At 38.6% G+C, this 23,733-nt stretch overlaps 1 protein-coding gene across 2 annotated transcripts in view; it reads right to left on the reverse strand.

The window, feature by feature from the left end:
* b4galnt4a (beta-1,4-N-acetyl-galactosaminyl transferase 4a) overlaps nt 1–23,733 on the reverse strand; it is a 120,126-nt gene that overhangs the window by 39,757 nt on the left and 56,636 nt on the right. For both annotated transcript variants that reach the window (XM_026919365.3, XM_034307479.2), the window contains exons 3-6: nt 16,622–16,717; nt 4,511–4,606; nt 2,502–2,592; nt 2,032–2,132 (exon numbers count right to left, since the gene is read on the reverse strand). In XM_026919365.3, the coding sequence (XP_026775166.3) occupies nt 2,032–2,132; nt 2,502–2,592; nt 4,511–4,606; nt 16,622–16,717 (384 nt within the window). The remainder of the gene's footprint in view (nt 1–2,031; nt 2,133–2,501; nt 2,593–4,510; nt 4,607–16,621; nt 16,718–23,733) is intronic.

Below are 23,733 nucleotides of genomic sequence, written 5' to 3' on the forward strand. Positions count from 1 at the left end.
TGGATAAAAGCACCTGCCAGAAGAAATAAATGTAAATGTAAAATGCACCCAGATCACTCTCTGCATAGTGGACTACTAGAGGTAACCATTTTCTTGTGGGTTTTTTTTTTTATGTATGTGAACTTCACCCAAACGTGGGTTTATGTGGAATGAGAAAACTCATTTCAGGTGCAGCAGAGCCAGAGATATTACATAAAACTAACATACTGCTCCTTTCACTTTCTCTCTCTCTCTCTCTCTGTGTGTGTGTGTGTGTAACCCATGTCTTCTTGCTCGCACTCCATTTTCCCTTTAGCCGAGGAGCACAGGCACAATTGAAAAGAACGTTTGCCTCCGGAGTCATGCTATTTTAAACATAGACCAGTCTATTGAGACGCATGCCCTCCAGACAACTCTCTATTACAGAGCTGGTCGTCGACGCGTTGTTGCCCGATGCTGTTTTCTTGCTCTCTGCCCGACTGGATTTCTCCAAGAGCAGCCGAGGGGGCTACAGGAAATCACTAGGAATTCAGGCAGTAATTATTCACCGAGACAAAGAACCGCGTGCCACCTCGTCTTTCCAATAGATCAAACACTTTCATGGCAGGATATTGAATCCTCTGCTCCGTGCGTGAGAGTGTGTTTGTGTGTGGAGGTGTGCTAAGACTTTTCTCAAGAAGAAATGATCAATACACTGACCTTGCATCAAAGCGTGTACTCTGACACCCATGCAGGCACACACACACACACACACACACACACACACTCACACTCACACTCACACTCACACACACAAAGGCCTCTGGGTGAACAGCTAACTGCATGTTCACTCAGGGACCATTTTCTCCTCTTCACAGGCCTTTATTTCTTTTCTTGCCCCTGTGGACCAGCTCCTTCACCAGAGGGAAATTTAATTAGCAAGTAGCTGCTGGCCATGCACTTTGATTAAAGTTACATGCACTACAAAAAGGCTTACCATCCACAAAGGGCAACAGCCAAGCTAATATTGTACCATTGATAAGAGACCCTGGTGCACCATTGGCTAGTTCCCTGCAGTGTCCATGGAGACCATGGTGTCAGGGTGAATCTGATTGGACACTATTCTTCTGCCCTCAGAGAAAAGGGTGTGATTAGAGCTCAAGAAGCATGGCAAAGAGGACAAAACTGGGTGAGAATTGCTAAGATATAAACAAAAGAGGTCTTTCACAGGCAACGCTCTTGGCGTTTTTCATTTAGTACTCACAGCAGGGGATAATGATGTACGCTTTGTGATGGCTTCATATCAATAACCTCACATTTTCACAATTCCAACATCTCCATTTAAACTAACAGGATCCCTTTGGTAGAACAGCAGGAGATCAAATGTGATGTTTATTTTGCCACATTATTTCCCAGAGCGCAAAATGTCTCAGAAGGTTTTAGCATGGAATGGGAGCAGTCAGTGTCAGCATCATTATGCACAGAAGCCTCCAGAAAGTAATCATGCACCACATGTCCATGAAGATATTTCATTGGTGGAGCTATCATTCATTTAAAGATATGGGACTCCTTTTTAATTAAAGTTGAGTCGAATTTAATTACGCCATTGGCCTAATTTAGCATAAAGCTAATTTGTTTTAGTGCAGTCGCTTCAGAATGAATTGCACTGATCTGTTATTAAATATGCAGCTTGAGCCAAAGGTCATGTGCTCTTGCTTCCGAGCTGTGTCTGTGCATGTAGGGAAGAGATGGATTACTGATTAGACGTGTGTGTGTTGTATGTGAGGAAAACCTCCAGCTTGGTAATAACATGCAAGGTGAAAACCTGACCTTTCTACAGCATTGGAAATTCATCTCAGGATTCAAACATAACTCAGTCCAATGACAGGTGCTAACAAACTAGCACAAGAGCATTTTGGGTGCTTTAGCATGCTGGAGTAAGTGTTATACCATGATCATAGAGTCATTACCTTCACTTTGAGACTCATGGTAGAATGACGTCTAATGACATTTTTTTTTTATTTGTAGAGTGCTGATGAGTGATAAAGCTGTGTTTCTGAAGTAAAAACTAACCTGGCCCACGTAGACCAACAGACGGGCGTTGAGCGGGCTCTCGTCTGAACTCAGCCAGAACTCTGCGTTATCATCAGAGGCCACCGCAAACTGGAAATCCCCTAGAGATACAAGACATGGACAGAAAATACAACACTTTATGTGTGTGAAACAGCTAGTAGAACTTATTAATTATGCTTCCACTGCACTTCATGTGAGTGTACAAAGTGTACGTACGTATATACTATATATAATATACGTATATCAATATATCCATAAGTGTGAGAGTGTATGTGTGTGTTTCAGACAATGCAGGTGTGACAGAGTAAGGAACCTCAGCTCATGAGCACAGCTGCTTTCAGTAATTGCGAGTACTCATGTGCACTGGTTTCTAACACTCTATAACGGTGTGTACTCTGAGTCTGAAAGTTCTATTTTTACGACTGACTATGTGAATGAGGTATGAGAGTGTAGCGTAATTAAATGATTACCGTCTTTGTATGGATGAACGTAGCCAAATATTCTCAAGCCGTAGTTTTTCCATTTGGGAGCAACAGCCAGTTTCTTCACTACAGTTCTTGTCTGGGGAGGCAAACAAGAAATAAATAATACTCATGATTTTATTCATTCTTAGACACGAGCATGCAATCTCTCATACACACAGACTCATACAACACAATGGCCTCATTTATCATTTAGTAAGTATGTGTGTACATGTTTTTTATAGACAAAACCAAACCGAACAAAATTACCACCAGATATTTTCATCCTCATGTGCATATGCTGATAAATGCCAATCACTCTTAGTTAACCAGGCAGGTTCTGAATTAAATGTATAATAAGCAAAGCTTGGAGAGAGCTGAAAACAACTAAACTAAAGCACTTCTCCTAAATGCAGCATGCACTAAATATCCAGTAATGCAGCTCAGCCTTTGTAGCACATCAGGTACAGTAGGCATACACTAACTCTTTCTCCCTTTATAGCATGCCATTTCTTTTGTCCTAACTGAATGGCTAGTCTTCGTGCATGCTATTCAAAACTGATAAGGTATTCCTTATATAAAATTGCACTAACTTGCCAATTATACGATTTGAAGCCTATAAATCAAGGTGCACATTATTATGACTCCTTATATATACATTTACACAAACTCACAAGCTCTCATCAGAGATGAATGTTTTTCTGGACTAACTAGACTTTCATGAATACCAAATTTCTTGTGTAAATACTGTATGAATTTCTTTGTAACCAGCTTGATAAATGAGCTGCATTGCCTGTATAAGCTTCCTAAGGATGCTTGGAGTTTTTTCTCAAACACCAGTGTACATTTGTAATCATGTGGGAAGTGGCCATAAGAAAAGCTTCTTTTTTAAAAAAACTTCGTGCCTCCTGACCAATCAGGAGACAAATGAGAAGAACGAACATGGAGTACAGAGTGCCAAGGAAACATCTGTCTTGTCAGTGGGCAAATATAAGGAGATTTAAGACATATTAAATTGAAAATATTTCATTTCCTTGGCACTTGGCTATTATTGGGATATTCAGCGGTATGCAATATGACTGTGGTTGCATATAGTCAAGCCGCACAAGCAGCTCCCGTTCTTTTCATTTTCTACCTCCAAAGCTACAGCAAAGGCAAACAAGCTCATCATCACCAATCTTTATTTAATCTTTACATTATTGATAATAATAACTAGCAAGATAGCATGCTAGCCTATTTAGTTAGTGAGATCAGCTGCTCATCATTTGGTCCTGCCATGTTGGGTGACCTGCCACAGTGCACAGTCCACGCCTCAAATCCCAGGTGACATTTAACGTGTACGCCTTCCTATGTATATGACCAACCAAGTTCAGAAGCAAATAAATAAAGGGAGTAAAAGAGATTCCAGAAGCAAAAAAGAGTAGTTGAAAGAGTATTTTTGAACCTAACCATGATTTAGAGTAATTACTACTACTGGTCAGCGATGTGACAAAAAATATAATATCATGGTACTTGAAAACTCTTCTACGATACACAATATGCATCATGATTTATAGATTGGTAACAAACTGACCGCAGAATAGTAGCGCTGCATTTTTCAAAAAAAAAATGGAATTCAGAGTTTATGACACATTTTTTAAAATTAATTATTTAACACTGCAAAGTTAATTTACATTTTTTAAAATATTTTACAATTTAAAAGATTCAGCACACCTATTAACCTTTAATCAGTGTCCAATCGGAGTTTGCAATTTTAATAAAAATACTCATGATACCCAATTTTCAGAAAAGTGTTTTGTGAGAAAAATGATCAAGATAATGATATTATATTGTCATATTGCCCAGCCCTAATTATTAATATTTTACACAGGGTTATCAGCAGTTCCCTACACAATAAAATATCTTGAAAATAAATGATTTATGTAGCAGGTCACTGGAGGATATTTGTGGATATGATCTGACATGAGCAGAGAATCACACAAGGCCATTAAAACACACACCACTGGACACATACTCACATGGGGAAAGAGAGGAAAATGAAGGTTCTTTCTGAGCTGAGCGGTAGATGAGCCACACCAGTCTTCAAACACGTGCAGGTTTGCCTGACCCTTATACTGTGAGGGGAGAAAATAATAAAAGAGAGGGAGAGAGAGATAAAGAGATCATTACAGTTGACAATGTAACAGTACTGACTGCTTCAAACTAAAAAACAGAAAATGAAGGACTGACAAAAAAGAAAATAAAACAAAAAAAAAAAAAAAAGAAAAGACATTTGAGAAACTTCCATCCCTTATGAAACTCAGTTTATAAGGGGTTAGACTTATGAAACTAATATAAGCATGACAGAGATGAGTACAGAGAGCAGGGATAACCTGAGGAGAAGGAATATGGAGGAGGCTATAATGTTAGTTCTCCATTCATCTCTCTACTGGGACGACTCACCTGCAAACCTGCTGCAGGAAGACCTGCAGTGCTCAAATCCTCAGAGAACAGCTTACACATTAATAATACAACACTACAGTCCAGGGTCTGTGAGGGCCGGCATGCTGCAGGGTACACACACGCACTTACGCACTCACGCACTCACACATACAGGCCTTTTTTTCCACAGTCCATATGCTGTAACATTAAAACCACTGACATACTAATGGCACCTGTCAAGGGGTGGAATATATTAGGCAGCAAGTGAACAGTCAGTTCTCGAAGTTGATGTGTTGGATGTAGGTAAAATGGGCAAGCGTAAGGATCTGAGCGACTTTGACAAGGGCCAAACTGTGATGGCTAGATGACTGGGTCAGAGAATCTCCAAAACGGCAGGTCTTGTGGTGTGTTTCTGGTATGCAGTGGTTAGTACCTACCAAAAGTGGTCCAAGGAAGGACAACCGGTGAACCGGCGACAGGGTCATGGTCACACAAAGCTCACTGATGTGCGTGGGGAGCAAAGACTAGCCCATTTCATCCCATTCCACAGAAGAGCTACTGTAGCATAAATTGCTGAAAAAGTTAATACTGGCTAGATAGAAAGCTGTCAGAACACACAGTGCATCACAGCTTGCTGCGTATGGAGCTGCATAGCTGCAGATTGGTCAGAGTGCCCATGCTGACTCCTGTCCACCGCCGAAAGTACCTACAATGGACACATGAGCATCAGAACTGGACCATGGAGCAATAGAAGAAGGTGGCCTGGTCTGATGAATCACTTTTTCTTTTACATCATGTGGACGGCCAGGTGCATGTGCATAGCTTACCTGGGGAAGAGATGGCACCACGATGCACTATGGGAACAAGGCAAACTGGCGGAGGCAGTGTGATGCTCTAGGCAATGTTCTGCTGGGAAACCTCAGGTCCTGGCATTCATGTGGATGTTACTTTGACACGCACCACCTACCTAAACATTGCTGCAGACTGAGTACACCCCTTCATGGCAACAATATTCCCTAATGGCAGTGGCCTCTTTCAGCAGGATAATGTGCCCTACCACACTGGAAAAATTGTTCAGGAATGGTTTGAGGAACGTGACAAAGAGTGTAAAATGTTGACTTGGCTTCCAAATTCCCCAGATCTCAATCTGATCGAGCATCTGTAGGATGTGCTGGACAAACAAGTCAGATACATGGAGGCCCCACCTCACAACTGAGAGGACATAAAGGAGCTACTGCAAACATCCAAAAACAAACTTTGGCATAAGACAGAAAATCCTCATCCTTGAGACATGACTGCAGCAGTTGACAGAGTTGATTAGTGTTAGCTGGCATGCATATAGATGGTTGTAATGTCTTTCCAGTGTCGATTAAGCCAATTCCAATAACCTTGGCCATGTCTTTAGCTTCATGATGGCTCATTTTCAGTCCCCTGCCTCAAGACATGATTTTCTAAGACAGGGGAAGTTACTGTTTATTCTTTGCTGTTAACTTGGCATTGATTCCCCTCTCCCACTGCTGAGCTCCCCAAATGAAATCAATAAAAGAAGATTAGAGACAGTTCGTCCACACGCCTTTTCACTGTCCACAGCAGCAGATGGACATCTCTCAATTAAACTCAATTAAACCTAGTGTTCATATAGTAACCTGCTGCTCTATTTCTGTCTCTCCAGGACCTCTGGTGCTAGCCCTGGGTTTCTGTGTCAGGGAAAGTTATGTTGCCATAATCCAGGAGGAGGCAGAACTAAGCCATATCCAGTAACTACTTCACAGCACCAACCAATTGCATCACTTTTCCCCTGTAGCAGATCAGAGTGTTTTCACTCTGCGGTCTGAATTTGAATTTTATCCCATAGTTTAAAGTAGGCCAGAGATAGACACTGATATTGGACATCTATAAATACACCCTGTTCAAATGATACTTTTTTATTTTCTGTATTTTCTACTGCTTTAGAGAGAGAGGTAGAGAGAAATATAGATACTTTATCAATCTTTATTATTACAGCAGCCAATGTCAGAGCAACAGAAGAATGAAGAACATTATGTATAACAATTAACAGCAAAATAGTGGTAAGTGGCAGGACAATGATATCCCAGGGTGTCCTCATGCTTGTGTTACGTTTTGGCTCTCGTTTTACGTTATGCTGTCCTAACTAAAGACCTGATAACATTGTACACTAAACTACTGTAGAATAAGAGTATACCTAATAATCTGTTCTGTTCTCTCTCTCTCTCTGTTAAGCTATATGTGTACTCGGTTGTCTAACCTGATTCTGGTGTGGATCCTCCGTGCACTTGTGACTCAATTTCTGCTGCTCTGGACAGCCTCACATTGATACCATAAAGATCTGCACTTCCTAAAAATGGTTTATGCCCAAGTCTCAACCTTGCTTCAGTAGATAATCTGACCTTGATACTTCCTAATAACTGTTTTTGTACTTCCTAATAACTGCTGCTATAATTGTAAAGCCTAGGGTTAGGGTTAGGGTTAGGGTTTTTTTTTGACCTGTGCTCATCCCAGGCCTCTTATTTCCAATATGCTCATAATGAACCCCCTTTCAACACACTTAGTACTGTTTTTCTTTACTCTTCTACACTTGTATATTTTAATGATTTATAATTCATCTTTCCAGTGTCACCCAGAAGATGATGACTTCCCTTTTAAGTCTGGTTACTTTCAAGGTTTCTTCCTCATGTTGTGATGCCTCTTGCTTACTCATTAGGAATCTAAATCTAGGTTTCTGTAAAGCTGCTTTGGGACTATGTCTATTGTTAAAACTCTATGCAAATAAAATTGAACTGGACTGAAAAACAGTAAGTACTACAAAACTATAGTTGTAGTATATATAGATTAATCATATATTTCAGACAGTATATGATATACTGCTTGTTTTACATCCATGGTTTGACAACAGCCCAAGTCTTCTGCAGTGACTCTGTACTTCTGTGAATGTTTCACTTCTTTGCAACAGATTCTCCCCCAACTATCTTCCACAGAGCAATGGGTGAAGCAACAAACTCACTGTAACCAGCCTCTCTCTCTGTTTGTCTCTCTCCATCCCTCTCACGCAAAGACAAATACACACACACACGCTCACACAGCATGCTTCTTATCCATCTGCCTTAGTCTTTAGACCTGTCTCACTGGCTGTACTGTTGGAGTTATGGCTGTATTAGTCTGTCTCTCTGGTTAACATGGCTGTGTGTGTGTGTGTGTGTGTGCTTGGCTGCTATGTAAAGCTAAAAGCTCTGAAGACATGCCAACTGCTAACGACTCTGAGAGACCAAAGCCATTCCACCCACCACACACTCACTAAGAATGCCCATAGTGTATGTGTCACATTCTTGACCTGCTCAATGCAATGCAATAAAACACACACACACACACACACACACACACACAGGCCCACAACAGTATACATTTAACTACTAGAGATTTATATATTTTGTGTAAAATAAATTTTGATAGTTCTCATGTTTTTTCTATAATATAGGACATTCAGACCCTGAATAAAAAGCATATAATTTCTAAAGCAAATATGTCCTGAAAATTAGCATCCTTGGTGAAGAAAACAGAAACATAGACAAAAAATATTTACATAAAAAGAAGTATTCTGCTACTGATTCTCTGCACCATTTCATTCCTCCTTGGTTTTCTGCTCTTCAAACAAATTAAAACTGAAGTGAAAATCCACCTCGTTTAATTTTTAATAATGTCCTTTAGCAAAACGATTGCAAAGGCAATACTGTAGCATACACTATAGACTGATCCTAAATTGCTATTTATGTTTGTTGTCATGGTGATGTTCTAACAGGCTCCCAATGGAAAACGAAAAAAAGAATGTAACAGAAACTGTAAATGTACAGTCATTTATAATGTACAATGTAATGTAAACATATTTTACTTATTTTATCTTGCCTCTTAATACCAGCAATGCAGTGAGTACAACTGCTTAAATCTATTTATTTTGAAAGCAAATTTGATTAAAATTAAACTACATATTATTTTAACTTTAAACTTGATATACAATTAACCCATGCATTATTTCAAAACAATGCATAAAAATTTATTTTTACAAATTTGATCACCAAATTCTAGTGATGCCATCCTGGGTGCATTCCCACACCACGCCCAGTGTTCCTGAGATAAGCCCCAGATTCACCACAACCCTGACCAGGATAAAGTGCTTGCTGTGCCTGATGAAAATGAATCCTAGTGGCAGAAACATAACTCTAGACATTAGTTTAGAACAGTGTTAAAATATAAGGAATTAATACACACCTCTCTCAGCCAATCATGGTATCCTGCATGCTAGTTCTAAAGTCTATTTCTAAAGAAGGAAGTTTATTTAAAAAAATGGTCTTTAAATGTGTTTTCTCCACTCCCTGGTGAGCACTGCTGGTTGAATGATGCTCTCAGAAAGTTTGTTCAGTTTTGTTTCCCAAGAAACTGAGCTTCACTAATGCATGTACACTCTCTCAGTGGATACAGGCTCTATATTTAACCTAATAGAGCTCCAAACGTAGCATGTCTGTCTGTGTGTGTGTGTGTGTGTATGTGGTGATGCATAAAAACACCTTGCAAACACATGTCTACCAGGATGACAGGCCTCTAAAAATGAGAACTTCATACACAGAAAAGAAAAGCTCACACCTTTTTCAGTCACAAAGTCTAGAGCTGCTTCTTCTCTCAAAGTAGCTCTGATTCCAAAATGCTAACAATATGCCCAAATGACCTTGACATCACTCATCCAGGGTCGTCACTGCTCAGTCCAGTAGATTATCAGAATCTCGGCAGTATTAGCGATCCTCTACAGTTCATGCACCTCAGCCACCTGCCTCACGCATCACTTCCCACATCCCATCACTAGCTCTAAAAACAGGTTGCCAGGTGACATAAATGTGGCACCACCCTTCAGAATGACAAGCTGTCACCCATTTGTCACCCATAATCCCACTGGGACAGGGCGGGTGTGACATGAGGCCCTCAAAAATTGCTGTGGGCATCTAATGCACCTTTATTTCCCGATGGCAAAACCTCAGATGCATTTTAACGAGTAGTCTCCATCATAAATGTTCCATCAGAATGTGTGCTAGAGAGGCTGTGGCGGTGCAGATAGGACTGTATATTACAGATGCCAGATAAAGATCATCTCCAGTCTGCACATGACCTTTTTACCCCACAGTAATCAGTCCCCAGGAGAGAGCTGCAATATAGACCACATTCACTTTGATTGCCTGATGGTATGTAATGGCTGCGGGTAACTGCCACACCGAACTGTTCATTATGAGAAGCTGAAGGGAGATGGAGAAAAACAAACAGAGGCAAGGAAAGAAAATGTTTATGGGACAATAAAATAAGGAAAAGAAAAGAAATGTAATGCTGCAGTGTTTTTATTTAATGAATAAGAGAGGCTTGGAGTTCTGTGTGTCTATTGTGGCAGATATGAGGCTAATATCTATAACTTCAAAAGAAAGAAAGAAGAAAGGAAGGAAGGAAGGAAGTAAAGAAGGACAAGCAAAAGGAAATGGAAGAAAGAAAAGAAACAAAAAAATTGAGGGAAAGAATAATGAAAAAAGAACAAGGAAAAATTAAATATAAAGAAAAGGAAAGGGAGGGAGGGGATGGGATGGGATGAGAAGGGAGCGAAAGAGGGAAGGGAAGGGAAAGGAAGGGAAGGGAAGAGAAGGAAAGTAAATTAAAAAATAAAATAAGGAATGAAAAATAAACAGTAAATGAAAGCAAATAATAAAAGCAATAAAGGAATAAAAGCGAAGGAATAAAAAAGAAAAGGAAAGGAACAAGATTCATTGTCATTTTCTGTTCCTAACATTACACAAAAAAGGGTGAGGAAGCTGATAAACCACAAAAGCCAACCGAATCATCAATGCAAACCATTATTACGTACAAACATATCTCAATCGCTGAAATAGCACTTCAATGCTCTTCATTATCACCATAATGAACTCATTAAGAACTCAATAATAACTTGTCTTTCATCTGTTTCCAATAGGAATATGATGAATACATTTTTTTAAAATGAGAGATGCTGCTCAATGCCTGGGATAAGACCACTCTATAGACTATCCCAAGCTGCAATCCAATCACTCTGTCCTATGAAATTCAGTGTATCTAGTCAGACTCGAGTCAGATCCTGGTCATCTGTTCATCCATGGAGGTCAGGAGTCTTCTCAGCTTTCAAAATATCCTCACAAATGTCAGAGCAGAGGCTGTGTCTCAAGGACAAGACAAACTACAAAGATGTCAACTAACAAAGTGCCTCGGGTCTGCAGTAGTGACGAAGAAAACACAGCAAGGACGCAAAATTCTGTTTAACCACAAAACAGAGGAAAAGACCTCATTCTTGTTATATGACCTTTTCTATAACATCATACTGTTCATGTCAGTGATTTCATAACGTGAGATGGTGGATATGGTAAATCTGCTCTCTTCTGCCTAGCCGTCTGGCTGGAGAGCTGAAAGCATGTGGTAATTAGCTGTGTCTTGCCGGCAGCAGGTCATTACTACAGCGTAATGGTATTTGGCAGACGGTGGCATTCAGGCTCGGCGTGATTGCTCCATGTCAGAGACCGCAGTGGCCTTGTGGCCCTTTCACACACACACACCTCAGACTGGCTCTTCAGCTGTTCTCACTGTGGTTAAGAGTTGGAGTTTGCCAATAGCAGCTGCTCCTTGACTAAAATGAAAGGGGTGATTTCTGTCCTGTGCCAATAACAACAACTGAGTCAAGATCCTAACAATGCACTGTGGACCGTGATCTTCATGGTCACATGTCAGGGACTACTGTCTCATTGTTTACTGTAACACAGTTTCCCTATCAGGGACAACTGTTCATATATTAGTGGGATTTGAGGCGGGATTATGAACATGAGAGTCAAAAAAGTTATACTTTTCTAACAAAATTACATAATTCTTTATGAATGCAAGTCATGTACTGAAATTGGTAATGATTATAACGCATTCAGGACTGTACTTATTAGCTATCAGGTTTTATTTGATAAGATAGAAGAGTACTTAAAACCATGATTCCATATGAAGGTGTGACAATGCTTAATAAGACAAATATACTGTATGTAAAATATGTAGTGGCAAAAGTAATCACTGTTGTTGTATTTTGTTGTAGTTGTTGCTGTAATTGTATGTAGTCATGTATGTAGACAAGAGTAAGGTGTGTAGTTATGAGAGATATGTATGTAGTTACAAGAGTAAAGTATGTAGTTACAAGAGTAAGGTATGGAATTATGAGTGTAAGGTATGGCGTTATGACTGTAAGATATGGAGTTATGAGTTTAAGGTACAGGGCTATGTGAGTAAGGTATGGAGTTATGAGTGTAAGGTATGGAGTTATGTGAGTAAGGTATGGAGTTATGAGTGTAAGGTATGGAGTTATGTGAGTAAGGTATGAAGTTATGTGTGTAAGGTATGGGACTGTGAGTGTAAGGTACAGGGCTATGTGAGTAAGGTAGAAAGTTATGAGTAAGGTATGAAGATATGTGAGTAAGGTACAGGGCCATGTGAGTAAGGTATGAAGTTATGTGTGTAAGGTATGAGGTTGTGAGTGTAAGGCATGGAGTTATGTGAATAAGGTATGAAGTTATGTGTGTAAGGTATGGGGTTATGAGAGTAAGGTATGGAGTTATGAGTGTAAGGTATGGAATTATGTGAATAAGGTATGAAGTTATGTGTGTAAGGTATGAAATTGTGAGTGTAAGGTATGGAATTATGTGAATAAGGTATGAAGTTATGTGTGTAAGGTATGAAGTTATGTGTAAGGTATGAGGTTGTAAGTGTAAGGTATGGAGTTATGTGAATAAGGTATGAAGTTATGTGTGTAAGGTATGAAGTTATGAGTGTAAGGTATGGAGTTATGTGAATAAGGCATGGAGTTATGTGAATAAGGCATGGAGTTATGTGAATAAGGTATGAAGTTATGTGAGTAAGGTATGGAGTTATGTGAGTAAGGTATGGAATTATGTGAATAAGGTATGAAGTTATGTGTGTAAGGTATGGGGTTGTGAGTGTAAGGTATGGAATTATGTGAATAAGTTATAGAGTTATGAGTGTAAGGTATGGAGTTATGTGAGTAAGATATGGAATTATGTGAGTAAGGTATGGAGTTATGTGAGTAAGGTATGGAATTATGTGAATAAGGTATGAAGTTATGTGTGTAAGGTATGGAGTTATGAGTGTAAGATATGGGGTTACGAGTTTAAGATATGCAAGACTGGACCTGCTGTCATGGCTCAGTCTCTGGCAGCGCCTCCCAAGCACTCAACCTTCCCTGACTACTAACACCTGCTGCTTGGTTCATAGCTCATTTTCAGGACTTTATATTTATCCACCCCTCAGAGTCTCACCTTTCCATGGGCTTGCTCTTTGCCATTGTTTTGTTATTGTCTTGCAAAGCACAGCATGTTCTCTTGTTTGTTCTCTGCCTTCCTGTTATGCTGCTAGCTTAGCATTCTGCTTAGCCATTAGCATCTTACCTAGTTTTCAGCCAACTGCTCTACCTTACTTGGTGCTGTGTTATATCTTCCCATAAGCCTAGCTGTTAGTTCAGCTTCAGCTTACTTCTTGTTTTGCCTTGTTATATCTTTGGAATTGATATCAGCTTAATCTTAGGCTAGCCTAGCCTTTTGTTTGTTAACTAGGCTTATTTTGCCAGTTTGTGTTTATGCCTCTGTTATTTGGATGTTTATCCATGTATTCATTAAAACCTTCTGCTTTAACGTCCATCCACGGTCTAGCGTGGTTCAGTAAATCCGCTAACAAATCTCAGGTGTTTTTGTTGTATCCTTGATACAACAAACTGAGAAAAATTTTGCATTTGTTTGGATAAAAAGAAGAAAAATCCTGTTATTGGCTCTTAGTCATGGAAGTGTAAATAACAGTGTATAAACAGTGTATAAACCATAATTATATAAAATACTGAGGAATAATGTTTTTCTTTATACATTAATGTAGGAGAATGAAAAGATAACAATGCCTATTGTAAAAACAGATATAAATGATTATTGGATCAGATTAGACACCATTTTAAATCCAATCGACTGGTATATTTTATGCCATGAACTCAATGTGAAGTTGTGTAACACAGAACAAGAAACAAATTGTCTTAAAGCTTATCACCATCACACTTGTGGCATTTGTATAACTCAGCAACAGAGAGTCAGCTTGATGTCAGTATCAAACCAGTATCAGGCATCAGCTAGCTTGGATATTTTAATTATCATATTGAAAATGGAAAAATGAGATCTTTATAATATATATATATTCATGCTGACCTCACATTTGCTGTACCCTTATTACTGCTCTATTGACTAAATAAAAATAGGTTTTCCACATGGTTTACAGACGGTTTGCATCACTTACCTTATTGCCTGTGGCAAATGAGGCGCACCAAGATTATCTGTCAGTCATTCACCTAGAACTCTAACAATCTGGCTTGCTGTAATGCTTCTTGAGTTCACAGTAAATTGCCGCCCCCATTATTTTAAGCAAGACAGCCAGAACTAGGCAACAATGATTAGAAAGGTAATTCCACAGCAGCACTATGTGCCTGAAATGATATTCCTCAATTGCAAATTGACTTTGAGACACCACTGGGGAAATGTGTGTGCCTCTTCAGTCAGCAGCAAATTAAACAGAAATCTGAAAAACCAAACCTGGCAAAGATATCTTAATAATACAAGCGAGTAATGTTGCAATGCCCTGCTCCAAACCAGGCCTGGAGATGTGATCAACAGAATACATGCACAATAAGGGCAAACAATTTACAGGTAAACTTTCCAAAAGTTCATTTTTTGTAATTTTTAGAAGTATTTCTACACAGATAATAATCATATGATAATAATCAGTGATAATAATCAATGATTCTCAATATTGTTAACAATGGATTTGGCATGTTTCTTCATTTTCTGGCCTGGAAACTGGAAAAGAAACTGAGTTTCTCAGATCTCGCCCATCTCCTTAAAGACAATCTAAAACCTAAAAGAACCTAAAGTGTTTTTTTTTTTTTTTTCCAAACATGTAGTTCATGTCCTTGATCATACTGTGCATGATTCCTCGGTATCAATCAATTAATAGCCTCATCTTTAAAGGTCCTCTGATTTTGACTACGTCATGCATAAAATAATATATCATTTTTCCTCTCCTCTCTCCACCCAAAGGAACTGAGCATTTATCAGTCAGAAATAAATCAAATCACAGGAAAAGTGTGTCATGAATAAAGTTTCACACTTATTTTAAATGGGTAGCAGCATGATGAAGCATGGTGGGTTACGTTGCTGCCTCACAGTTCCAGGTTCCCTGATTCAATCCTGAGCTCGGGTTACTATCTGTGTTGAGTTTGGCATATATGGGATTTCTGGTTTCCCTCCCGCCTCCCAAAAACATGCATGTAGGTGGATTGGCTATGCTAAACTTCCTCTAGGTATGAATGAGTATGTCTGTCTGTGTGTGTGTGTGTGTGTTCATGGTTTCCTGTAACTGAATGGTGTTCCATTCAGAGTGTGTTCCCAGGATCCATGGGCTCCAGATCCACTGCTACACTGACCACAATCACTCTTTAATGGCAACTTACAAGGCATACATCGTTTCAACACGGATTGAGGTGGTTTGGTTGGAAGGAGAAGGCTTGCTAATATTACAAGCAGCTTCTTTAACTGTAAGTGTAAGGGATAACTCACAATAATACATTTTGCCTGCTCATTTACTTAAAAGTGGACATGCAAGAAGTCTTTATTTCATTTTAAACCCATTGTGTGGGAAATGAAGGCCTGTCTTTATTAACGATTAGTACTTGTGACAATAGACTCTTCTAATACTGTATCAGACACACACACACACACACACACACACACACACACACATAGCTCAGAGTGACTGTGTGCTGTGACAGAAGCAGCCTGTCTGAAGCACTCTTACTTATGGATTAAGAACACTCACCTGAGCTTAAGCATATCAGTTCTTTCTTTATTCTATTTCATTATCATTTTTTTCATGGTTAAGCTAATGTGCAGGAATCAATGCTAAACTCATAAGAAAAAGGACAGCTCAATCATTTATAATTCAAAAGAGGAATGGTTCTTCTGAATCACTCACTTTTGTTGTGTTCAAATGGATTTGTGCTTTCTACATGGTAAGTGGAACACACGATACACTCGCCATTCAAGTAGTTCCAGTCCAGAGAACACTGTTATTTGGCATTTGGGAAATATGGTGATGGAGCATGTGTTAGCTTATGATTCAGGCAATTTAGCTAGCTAGAATGCAGAAGTTAGGTCTTGTATATGGACAGTGAAAAGGCAGAGTGACAACTGAAATAAGACAAAAATACCAAGAATGTCCACATTTTCCTCAGATGTGTTGGTAATTGGTAAAAAAAAAAAAAAAAAACTCTATATGACCAAAAGTTTCCCTTAGCATATACTGCTAATAGAATCATAATGGGTTTCTCAATTCTCAAGCAAGTTGCAATTTCCTAACTAATGTTCATTACTCATTGGAAATGTTTTGCTAATTTTAATTTCTAGGCTGCTTTTAAAACTGCTGGAGGATGCCACATACTTCTAGGTAGGATCTGGCGTTATCAAAACACATGCATAAACAAGCTGTTTTATTTTAGGAAAGAGATCATTATGGTGCCAAATTCCTAATCAAAGTAAAGAGCAATGATGCAGGCTAACCTCGGGTTTCCATAGCAACTTCTTGTGCTTCTTAGCAAGCAACTTCAGAATCTCAGACTGATCTCTGTCAGCTGCAGCAGCGTGAAGCTCATCCTCCTGAGAGAGAGAGAGAGAGAGAGAGAGAGAGAGAGAGAGAGAGAGAGAGAAGTGAAAACATCAGGTAAATCCTATGTGATCAAATAAAAACAGGTGCAATCTGTGGCTGCGCTTCAGTGCCATTTTGATATGATGATGTGTTTTAACACACACTTTGCATAACCCTGGAGATGTTGCTCATATTGTCATATTATTTGATAACAGACCTGTAATCTAATGTCATGTAAGAATACCCAAAAACTGCCAAGCAATAGTGCAGACAAGATACTGTTTATCTCACACAGAGTATCTCCTCTACATGGAATACGTTAAAGTGTTAAGCTGAAAACTGTTCTTTAAACGAGAAACTGAGCATCAATAAGGAATAAGATAAAGCCCATGATATGACAGAATCGCTATGCTCCCATATCTTAATAACATATACTAGGAGGATGCACAGTTGTACTAAATGTCTTTGAACGCTTTTGTATTCAGAATTTTTGCATTTTGAGTGCAGGCTAAAATGTGATCTGATCATAAGTCATAAATAATGAATAAAGCTTGTTGTGGCAGCATGGTCAGCTGCGGAAGGAAGGTATCAGAGAGAAGAGTAGGAAATGAGTGAGTGTCTACACCTGTACATCACTGTCAACAGCAGCATACTTATGTTCCCATCATTCAGTAGACTTCCAGTCCAGAGAGAGACGTAAACCTGTGAAGCTGAACCTGTGAAGCTGAACCGTTCTGTGCTAAGTTGAGCCGAGCTAAGCTAAACTGACCCAGCGACATTTGTATTGTGCATGACTGTGCAAAAAAAAGCACCTGTTTGAGTCTCCAGCCAACCAGCCAATATCTCAATCACAAGTAAATTTGGAGTGTTGAAAAGTCCCTCAAAAATGAACAGGGAATATAAAGTGCGTTTAACGATTTCATTCGATGTGCGGCACAGATGCTTTGCAGACATTTTGAAATCTGGTATCGGATTACAAACTGCATTGATTAGGCTTATGCTCAATTCCGCTACCTTATGCAGCTATCCAATATCTCGATCAAAGCCTGTGTGAGGAAATCACACTGAGCTATCAATGTTTTAGACAGACTTAGGAAAACTGACTGTTTTTAACCACTGCTTTTGGTGAACTGGCTCCTTGCCCAATATGATCTTTACAGATAGACGACCAAGGCAATGTTCTAAATAAACAACAACAACAAAAAAAACACTTCCATATCATTTGGGTTAAATATTTTTATGTTTTCTTAAAGTTGGAATGTCAAAGTTTGTTATATGCTTAAAGATTGTATTGTATTGTATTGTACCATATTGTATAAGCTTAAAAATTTGGACAAAACCCCAACATCCAATGCACTTAAAAAAGACTTTTGTGTTTTGTGTCATATATATGTATATATATATATATAAATAACATTGTTATGAGATGAGTTAATGAGATTGATGGAGAAAATATAGAAACTCAGTCTTCTCTCTTTTTTTTTTATTAATTAAGTAAACGTTATTGGCAGAACAACAAAATTTCTCTATGTAGGAGTATTATGATCCATTCTTCTAAAGAAAACCATTTTCAGGAAGTCGTATTTTAATAGCCTGCTTCACATCACAGAACAGCATTTCAGTATAATCAAGGTCAGTATCTGACCAGTCAGAAATAATCCAACAATCTGAAATACCAAAACCAAAGTTTTTTTTTCTCCATAGCAAACAAATTCCTGATTTTTTTTTAGACTGATTTGGGAAACAATTCATCTTTCACATGAATAATATTGTGCTTTCCTTATTAAGTATACAGTTCATTCTTCATCTCTCATTTATGAAACAAGGTCACATAGGACTTAAGAATTCCAAAAAACCCCAAAATGTCCACAACTGTTCTGCTCGTGTGCTGAAAGTGAGAGCTCCTCAGTTAATTTGCAAGCACTTTATTTCCTTTGAAACGCGTTGTGTGGAAGATGAAGGCGCATCTTTATTAATGTTGAGCACACATTACTTCAGACTCTCCTCATATCTGGCACTGTAAAACTCTCGCAGATCTTCCCTCTTACTTATGAATATGAAAACACCCACTCACCTGAGCTTAAGCTTTGCCATTCTTACTTTCTTACTTTATTCAATTTCACTAGAAACATTTTCTCAGTTCAGCTAATGGAGCTTAAGTGCAGAAATCAATGCTAAACTTATAAGAGAAACATTTCCATTACAGAAGAGCTCAATCATGGATTTGGCTCAGTGTCAAGGCAAAGGCCTTCCTCCCGGCTTCGCTCTGCATCAGCGTTTTTTAAAATGTTGTGCCAGAGGACATGAGGGCATTAACAGGTAATAAAACATCACTACTGCATTTCACTGCTGTGTTTTAATCTCATTTTTCACATTTCAGATTTCAGTGCTTCAGGTTAGGTTAACTGTTTAAATAACCTTAGATGCCTATACATATAGTGTCATGTAAGACAAAAAGATTTGGAGCTCTTTTACATAAAACTTGATTAAAAAGTGATTTACTGTGCTCTAGGGTAAATGAAATCATGTGTCACTACTCCAGTGATCAGAAAGGTGTCTATTAATCATCTCAAAAATCTACCAAAGATGTCAGTACGTACGTATCTGCTCCCACCTGACTTCCAACTTTAGCCACTGTAAGCAAAATAACAAAACTGATCTAAGATTAGCTGATTAGTGCAGAGAGAATGTAAAGGCCTTAAAGACAGATCATGGGAATTACAACACACCTGGAGTAATAGTAGGTATGGAATATCAATGAGGTTAATTAATTCTCCTCGTTAAACCGTAAACAGGCCTGGTGTGAAAATGAGAGTCTGGGGCTCATTTTTCATGTCAGGTTATCCACCAGCGCAGTGCAAACGAGCCCCACCACAAATCAAATTTTAATTTTCTCAACCTGGCAATATGTGTGATAATGACCTGTGCGGGTTGGATCATCACTCTTGTACATCTCATATTTAAATCTTGAAACAAATGTATACAGTGTTTCATTGGACTCTAATATTTTCATACAACATTAAGTTAAAACAGTAGCACGACAGCAGCAGCGTAGGTGAGATCATGGGACTATTATGAAAAAGTTTCATTTCATTTCATTTTTATATTTTCCGTGAAGTGACAGGAAATTTATGTACACCTCGCCTATTAGCATTTGTTATACGGAAACCGCATTGTGTGCATATGGTGCCTGAGCTTGCTTTAATCTAGTAATGCTGAATTCAGATGAATGGCCTAGACATCGCGAAGTGCTTTCAGTACTACAAATAACCATGGCCCTTTTTGGGCTCCAGCAAATACTGAAGACAGACTGAGCTGCTGTCTTTTCTGTTTCTCGGCATGGGCCACGATGCATGCCAAACTGATGGAGAATTCAGATATTAACTCAATGCATCAAGACTAAATTAGGTTAGCTGGACACTGACCAGAACAGAGAGAGCAGTGGAGTGCAGTGTCCTGTTCTAAGACACACAACACATAGTGCAGGATGATTCTGTAAAATGAAATCGCAAACCCCGAGAGAGGTCATTTTTAAGAAGAAAACAAAAGCACTGTAGCAGCAGTATAAACACTGCTGTATAAGCAGCAATGTTGCAGTTCAGACCTCCTTAGTCACTCAAGACAGATAAAACTATGACCTATAGCTACCAATGGCAAGACAAAACGAAGACTTTTAACCATCAAGAGCAACACCAGACCAAGTTTTAGAGTGCACTACACTGGAATTTGAAGGCCATTACTGAAGAATATCTACACTGTGGAAAGTTAAATAGGCTATCATTGTGGGAAAAAGAGCAAGTTATAGTACACTAGCACTGTGCAAAGAAAGTAAGTTAGAAAGGCTAGAATTGTGCAATAGTAAGTAAGTTAAGTAGGCTAGTATTGTAAAAAGGGAGTAAACTGTAGTAGGCTAGCATTTTGAAAAACAGTGTAAGCTATATTAGGCTAGCACTGTGGAAAAGAGAGTAAGTTATAGTAGTCTAGCATTGTGGAAATATATAAAGTTACGTATGGTAGGCTAGTATTGAGTAAGTTAAGAAAGCTAGCATTGTAGAGTGTGAGTAGGCTGTAGTAGGTTAGCACTGTGGAAATGAGAGTAAGCTATAGTAAGCTTGCACTGTAGAAAACGATAAGTTAGAGTAGATTAGCATTGTGGAATCAAGCGTAAGCTATGGTAGGCTAGCACTATGGAAGAGAGAGTAAACTATTGTAGCCTAGCATTGTGAAAAAGACAGTAAGTTATAGAAGGCTAGCATTGTGGAAGATGCTAGTCCACCAACTGCTCAGATAAATGAAGTTAGCAAACTGGAAGTCCTGAAATAGATATTAAATGCCTGTATGTATGTCTAGGTAACCTAAAACACATTCTACTATAACAATAACCAGCATATTATTATAGACAAGAAACAATACTAGACAAATTAGCTTGATAAGAAACACAAGTTCACCAGTTAGCTGGCTGGTTGTATAGCAGTTAGCTAGTTACCTAATGTAGGAGATGCTATAGATACTCAACATTGTCCCAGAGGTTTCTGTGATTTCCTTCCAAACGGTTTTATAGATGAGGATGAAGATAGAGCTAGAAGAGCAGGAAAGCTTATTCTTTTTTTTTTTTTAAATTAATACAAAATAATTCCTTTTTAAAAAGTAATAAAAGATAATATTAAAACACAAGACTTATGGTCAGCGTCAAGACAAGACAGAGACCTGCTCAAGATCAGAAGGAGAACACAGTCAGGAAATAAACTAAATTATACTACATAAAATGCAGGAATAAATGTAAATATGAACAGTAAGGGAATCTGACAAGTACAAAATGCAGAGCTTTATATGTTGTCTGAAAGGAAGAAAGATTAGTCATCAAATTACAGTATTTAGTTCAAGAGAATGGGAACTGATTAAGAAAGAAAAAGAAAAAATACAGTGAGAGAGAGTGGTAGAAAAGATGGCAAATATTTCTGAACACACTGTCATGCATAGAAAACCTTATATTACAGTGTGATAACTTTGACAGTGATTAACAAATGAATCATACACTTCATTAATTAATACCATGACAGTTTCTGTGAGTGCACTCCATGGAGGCTGAGAAATCAGAAACCCTCATGGGGGGGCAGGATATAAAATCCCCAATCACCTTGGCACCCTCCCTGGAGGACTATGGAGCCTCACGCTAATTACACACAGTTTATTCACAATCCATTCGCCCCGGCTGTGTGAGTGGGTGTGTTAAGCGAAAAGTAAACAGTAAACACACCAGTGACTCTGACATCTCTGGCACTTGAAAAAGCATCTCATTTTGGAGCGAGCCAAGAAACAGAAAAACAAATTTGTACAGAAGGTCAGCTGTGGTCAATGTTCTTTGCACCAACGAGAGATTTCTTTTTCTTTTCTCATTTACGAACATGAATTGAGATGTTAGGAACAGGTGTCACCTGTCGGCTCATCCCCGGCACCACGTAAACACCTGAGATTTTAACGCATCACCCTGATACACACTGAATGTTCAGGTGAAGCAGAACAGCACTTTGCATTCCTGCTGCTTGTTGGAAAGAAAGACCCTTTTGCACTAAGTGTGTGATTATTTCGATGCTGTTAAATTATTCACGAGGCAGCCAAGAGCAGGCACAGGGATGTAATTAAGGGTGCGATGCAGTCAATAGCTAGCTTGATAGAATGACTCCACTTCATTTAAAGCAGGATTAATAGGACCTATAGGCATGAGGTGAGAGCAGTTAGGCCCAGAGGTGCACAAGGCCAGTGTATTACCACCTAAGGGACTGAGGAGCCACACTGAAGCAATTAGCAGCTTTACACTATGGACAAACATGATGGCTCTAATTGATGAGCAGCAAGAAATGGTTCAGGGAAGAAAACAGTCCTTCAGCAGGAGAGCAAACAAGAACACTACACCAACATCAATTTCCTACTTTCTCTATACTTAGACTAACAGTAGAGTTAAGCCATGTTTTTTTTTTTTATTCCAGCCAAATTGATGCTGACCATGATGACCGTGGCCTTCCTCCAGTTCCTGCCTCAAGAGAGATGGAAAATAAAGGCAAATCCAAATACAGAATATGAACGGAATGACTAGCAAACATTGAACAAGTTGGTGTTGCCTATTCAAACAAAATGGTGCGTCAACAAGCTTCAGCAGAGATGAGCATGTTGCAGTTTTTCTTGTGATCTCATCTTAGGATCACACAGTCTCAGCAGTGTTGTTCAATATCACCACTGGTATAGGCCTACTGATTAAAAAAAAGATGTAGGAGGATGTAAGAAAATATAAGTAAAAAACCAAGATTCTTTCCATTACTGAATGCCACTGAGTAAGAAAAGAAGAGTTTATAAAGTTGAAGATATACCTTTGGAGTATGTGGAGATCTCCATTGATACTCTAAACTTCATTAAAATAAAAAGTGGTAACCTTGAAATCCCATGGCTGCAGTTTCCAAAATCCACACCAAAACAAATGATTAATAAACCAATAATTTTTTAATAACAATGCATCCTAAAACCAGAATACTAAAACAATCAACAAAATGAATATATTAGTTTCCAATGGTTAAAATGTAGCGCCATAAGAAACAGTTCTGAATTGCTTTCAAAGAGAAATATGCCACCAAACAACCAACAACAAATACATAAACTTGATAGACTGCAGTATTTATTCTTGAGACTATGCTAAAGTACCACTGAACCATTAAAATGGTCTATGTGGAATAATAAAATGTTTAATCTTTCCTTTAAAGAGCCAAGAAACTTCTAAAAATGGCCTAAGATAATTTCTACATTTCTTCCCCTTATTAAAAATGGATATCTGACTACCAGTGTAATACCAGTACCAAATTGTCCGCGATGTGTGAATGGGTGTGTTAGGGGGTTAAATAGTAACAATAGTACATTTTCCATATCCTACCGAGAAATGGAGCTACATTAATAGCTAATTGTATTACTACTACTGCTCAACATTGTGTTAAAGCTCTTGCTAGTTCCCAGCCCTTCAGGAAACAGAGATGAATGGACA

This window comes from Pangasianodon hypophthalmus, chromosome 9 (genome assembly GCF_027358585.1).
Source record: "Pangasianodon hypophthalmus isolate fPanHyp1 chromosome 9, fPanHyp1.pri, whole genome shotgun sequence".
Classification (NCBI taxonomy): domain Eukaryota; kingdom Metazoa; phylum Chordata; class Actinopteri; order Siluriformes; family Pangasiidae; genus Pangasianodon; species Pangasianodon hypophthalmus.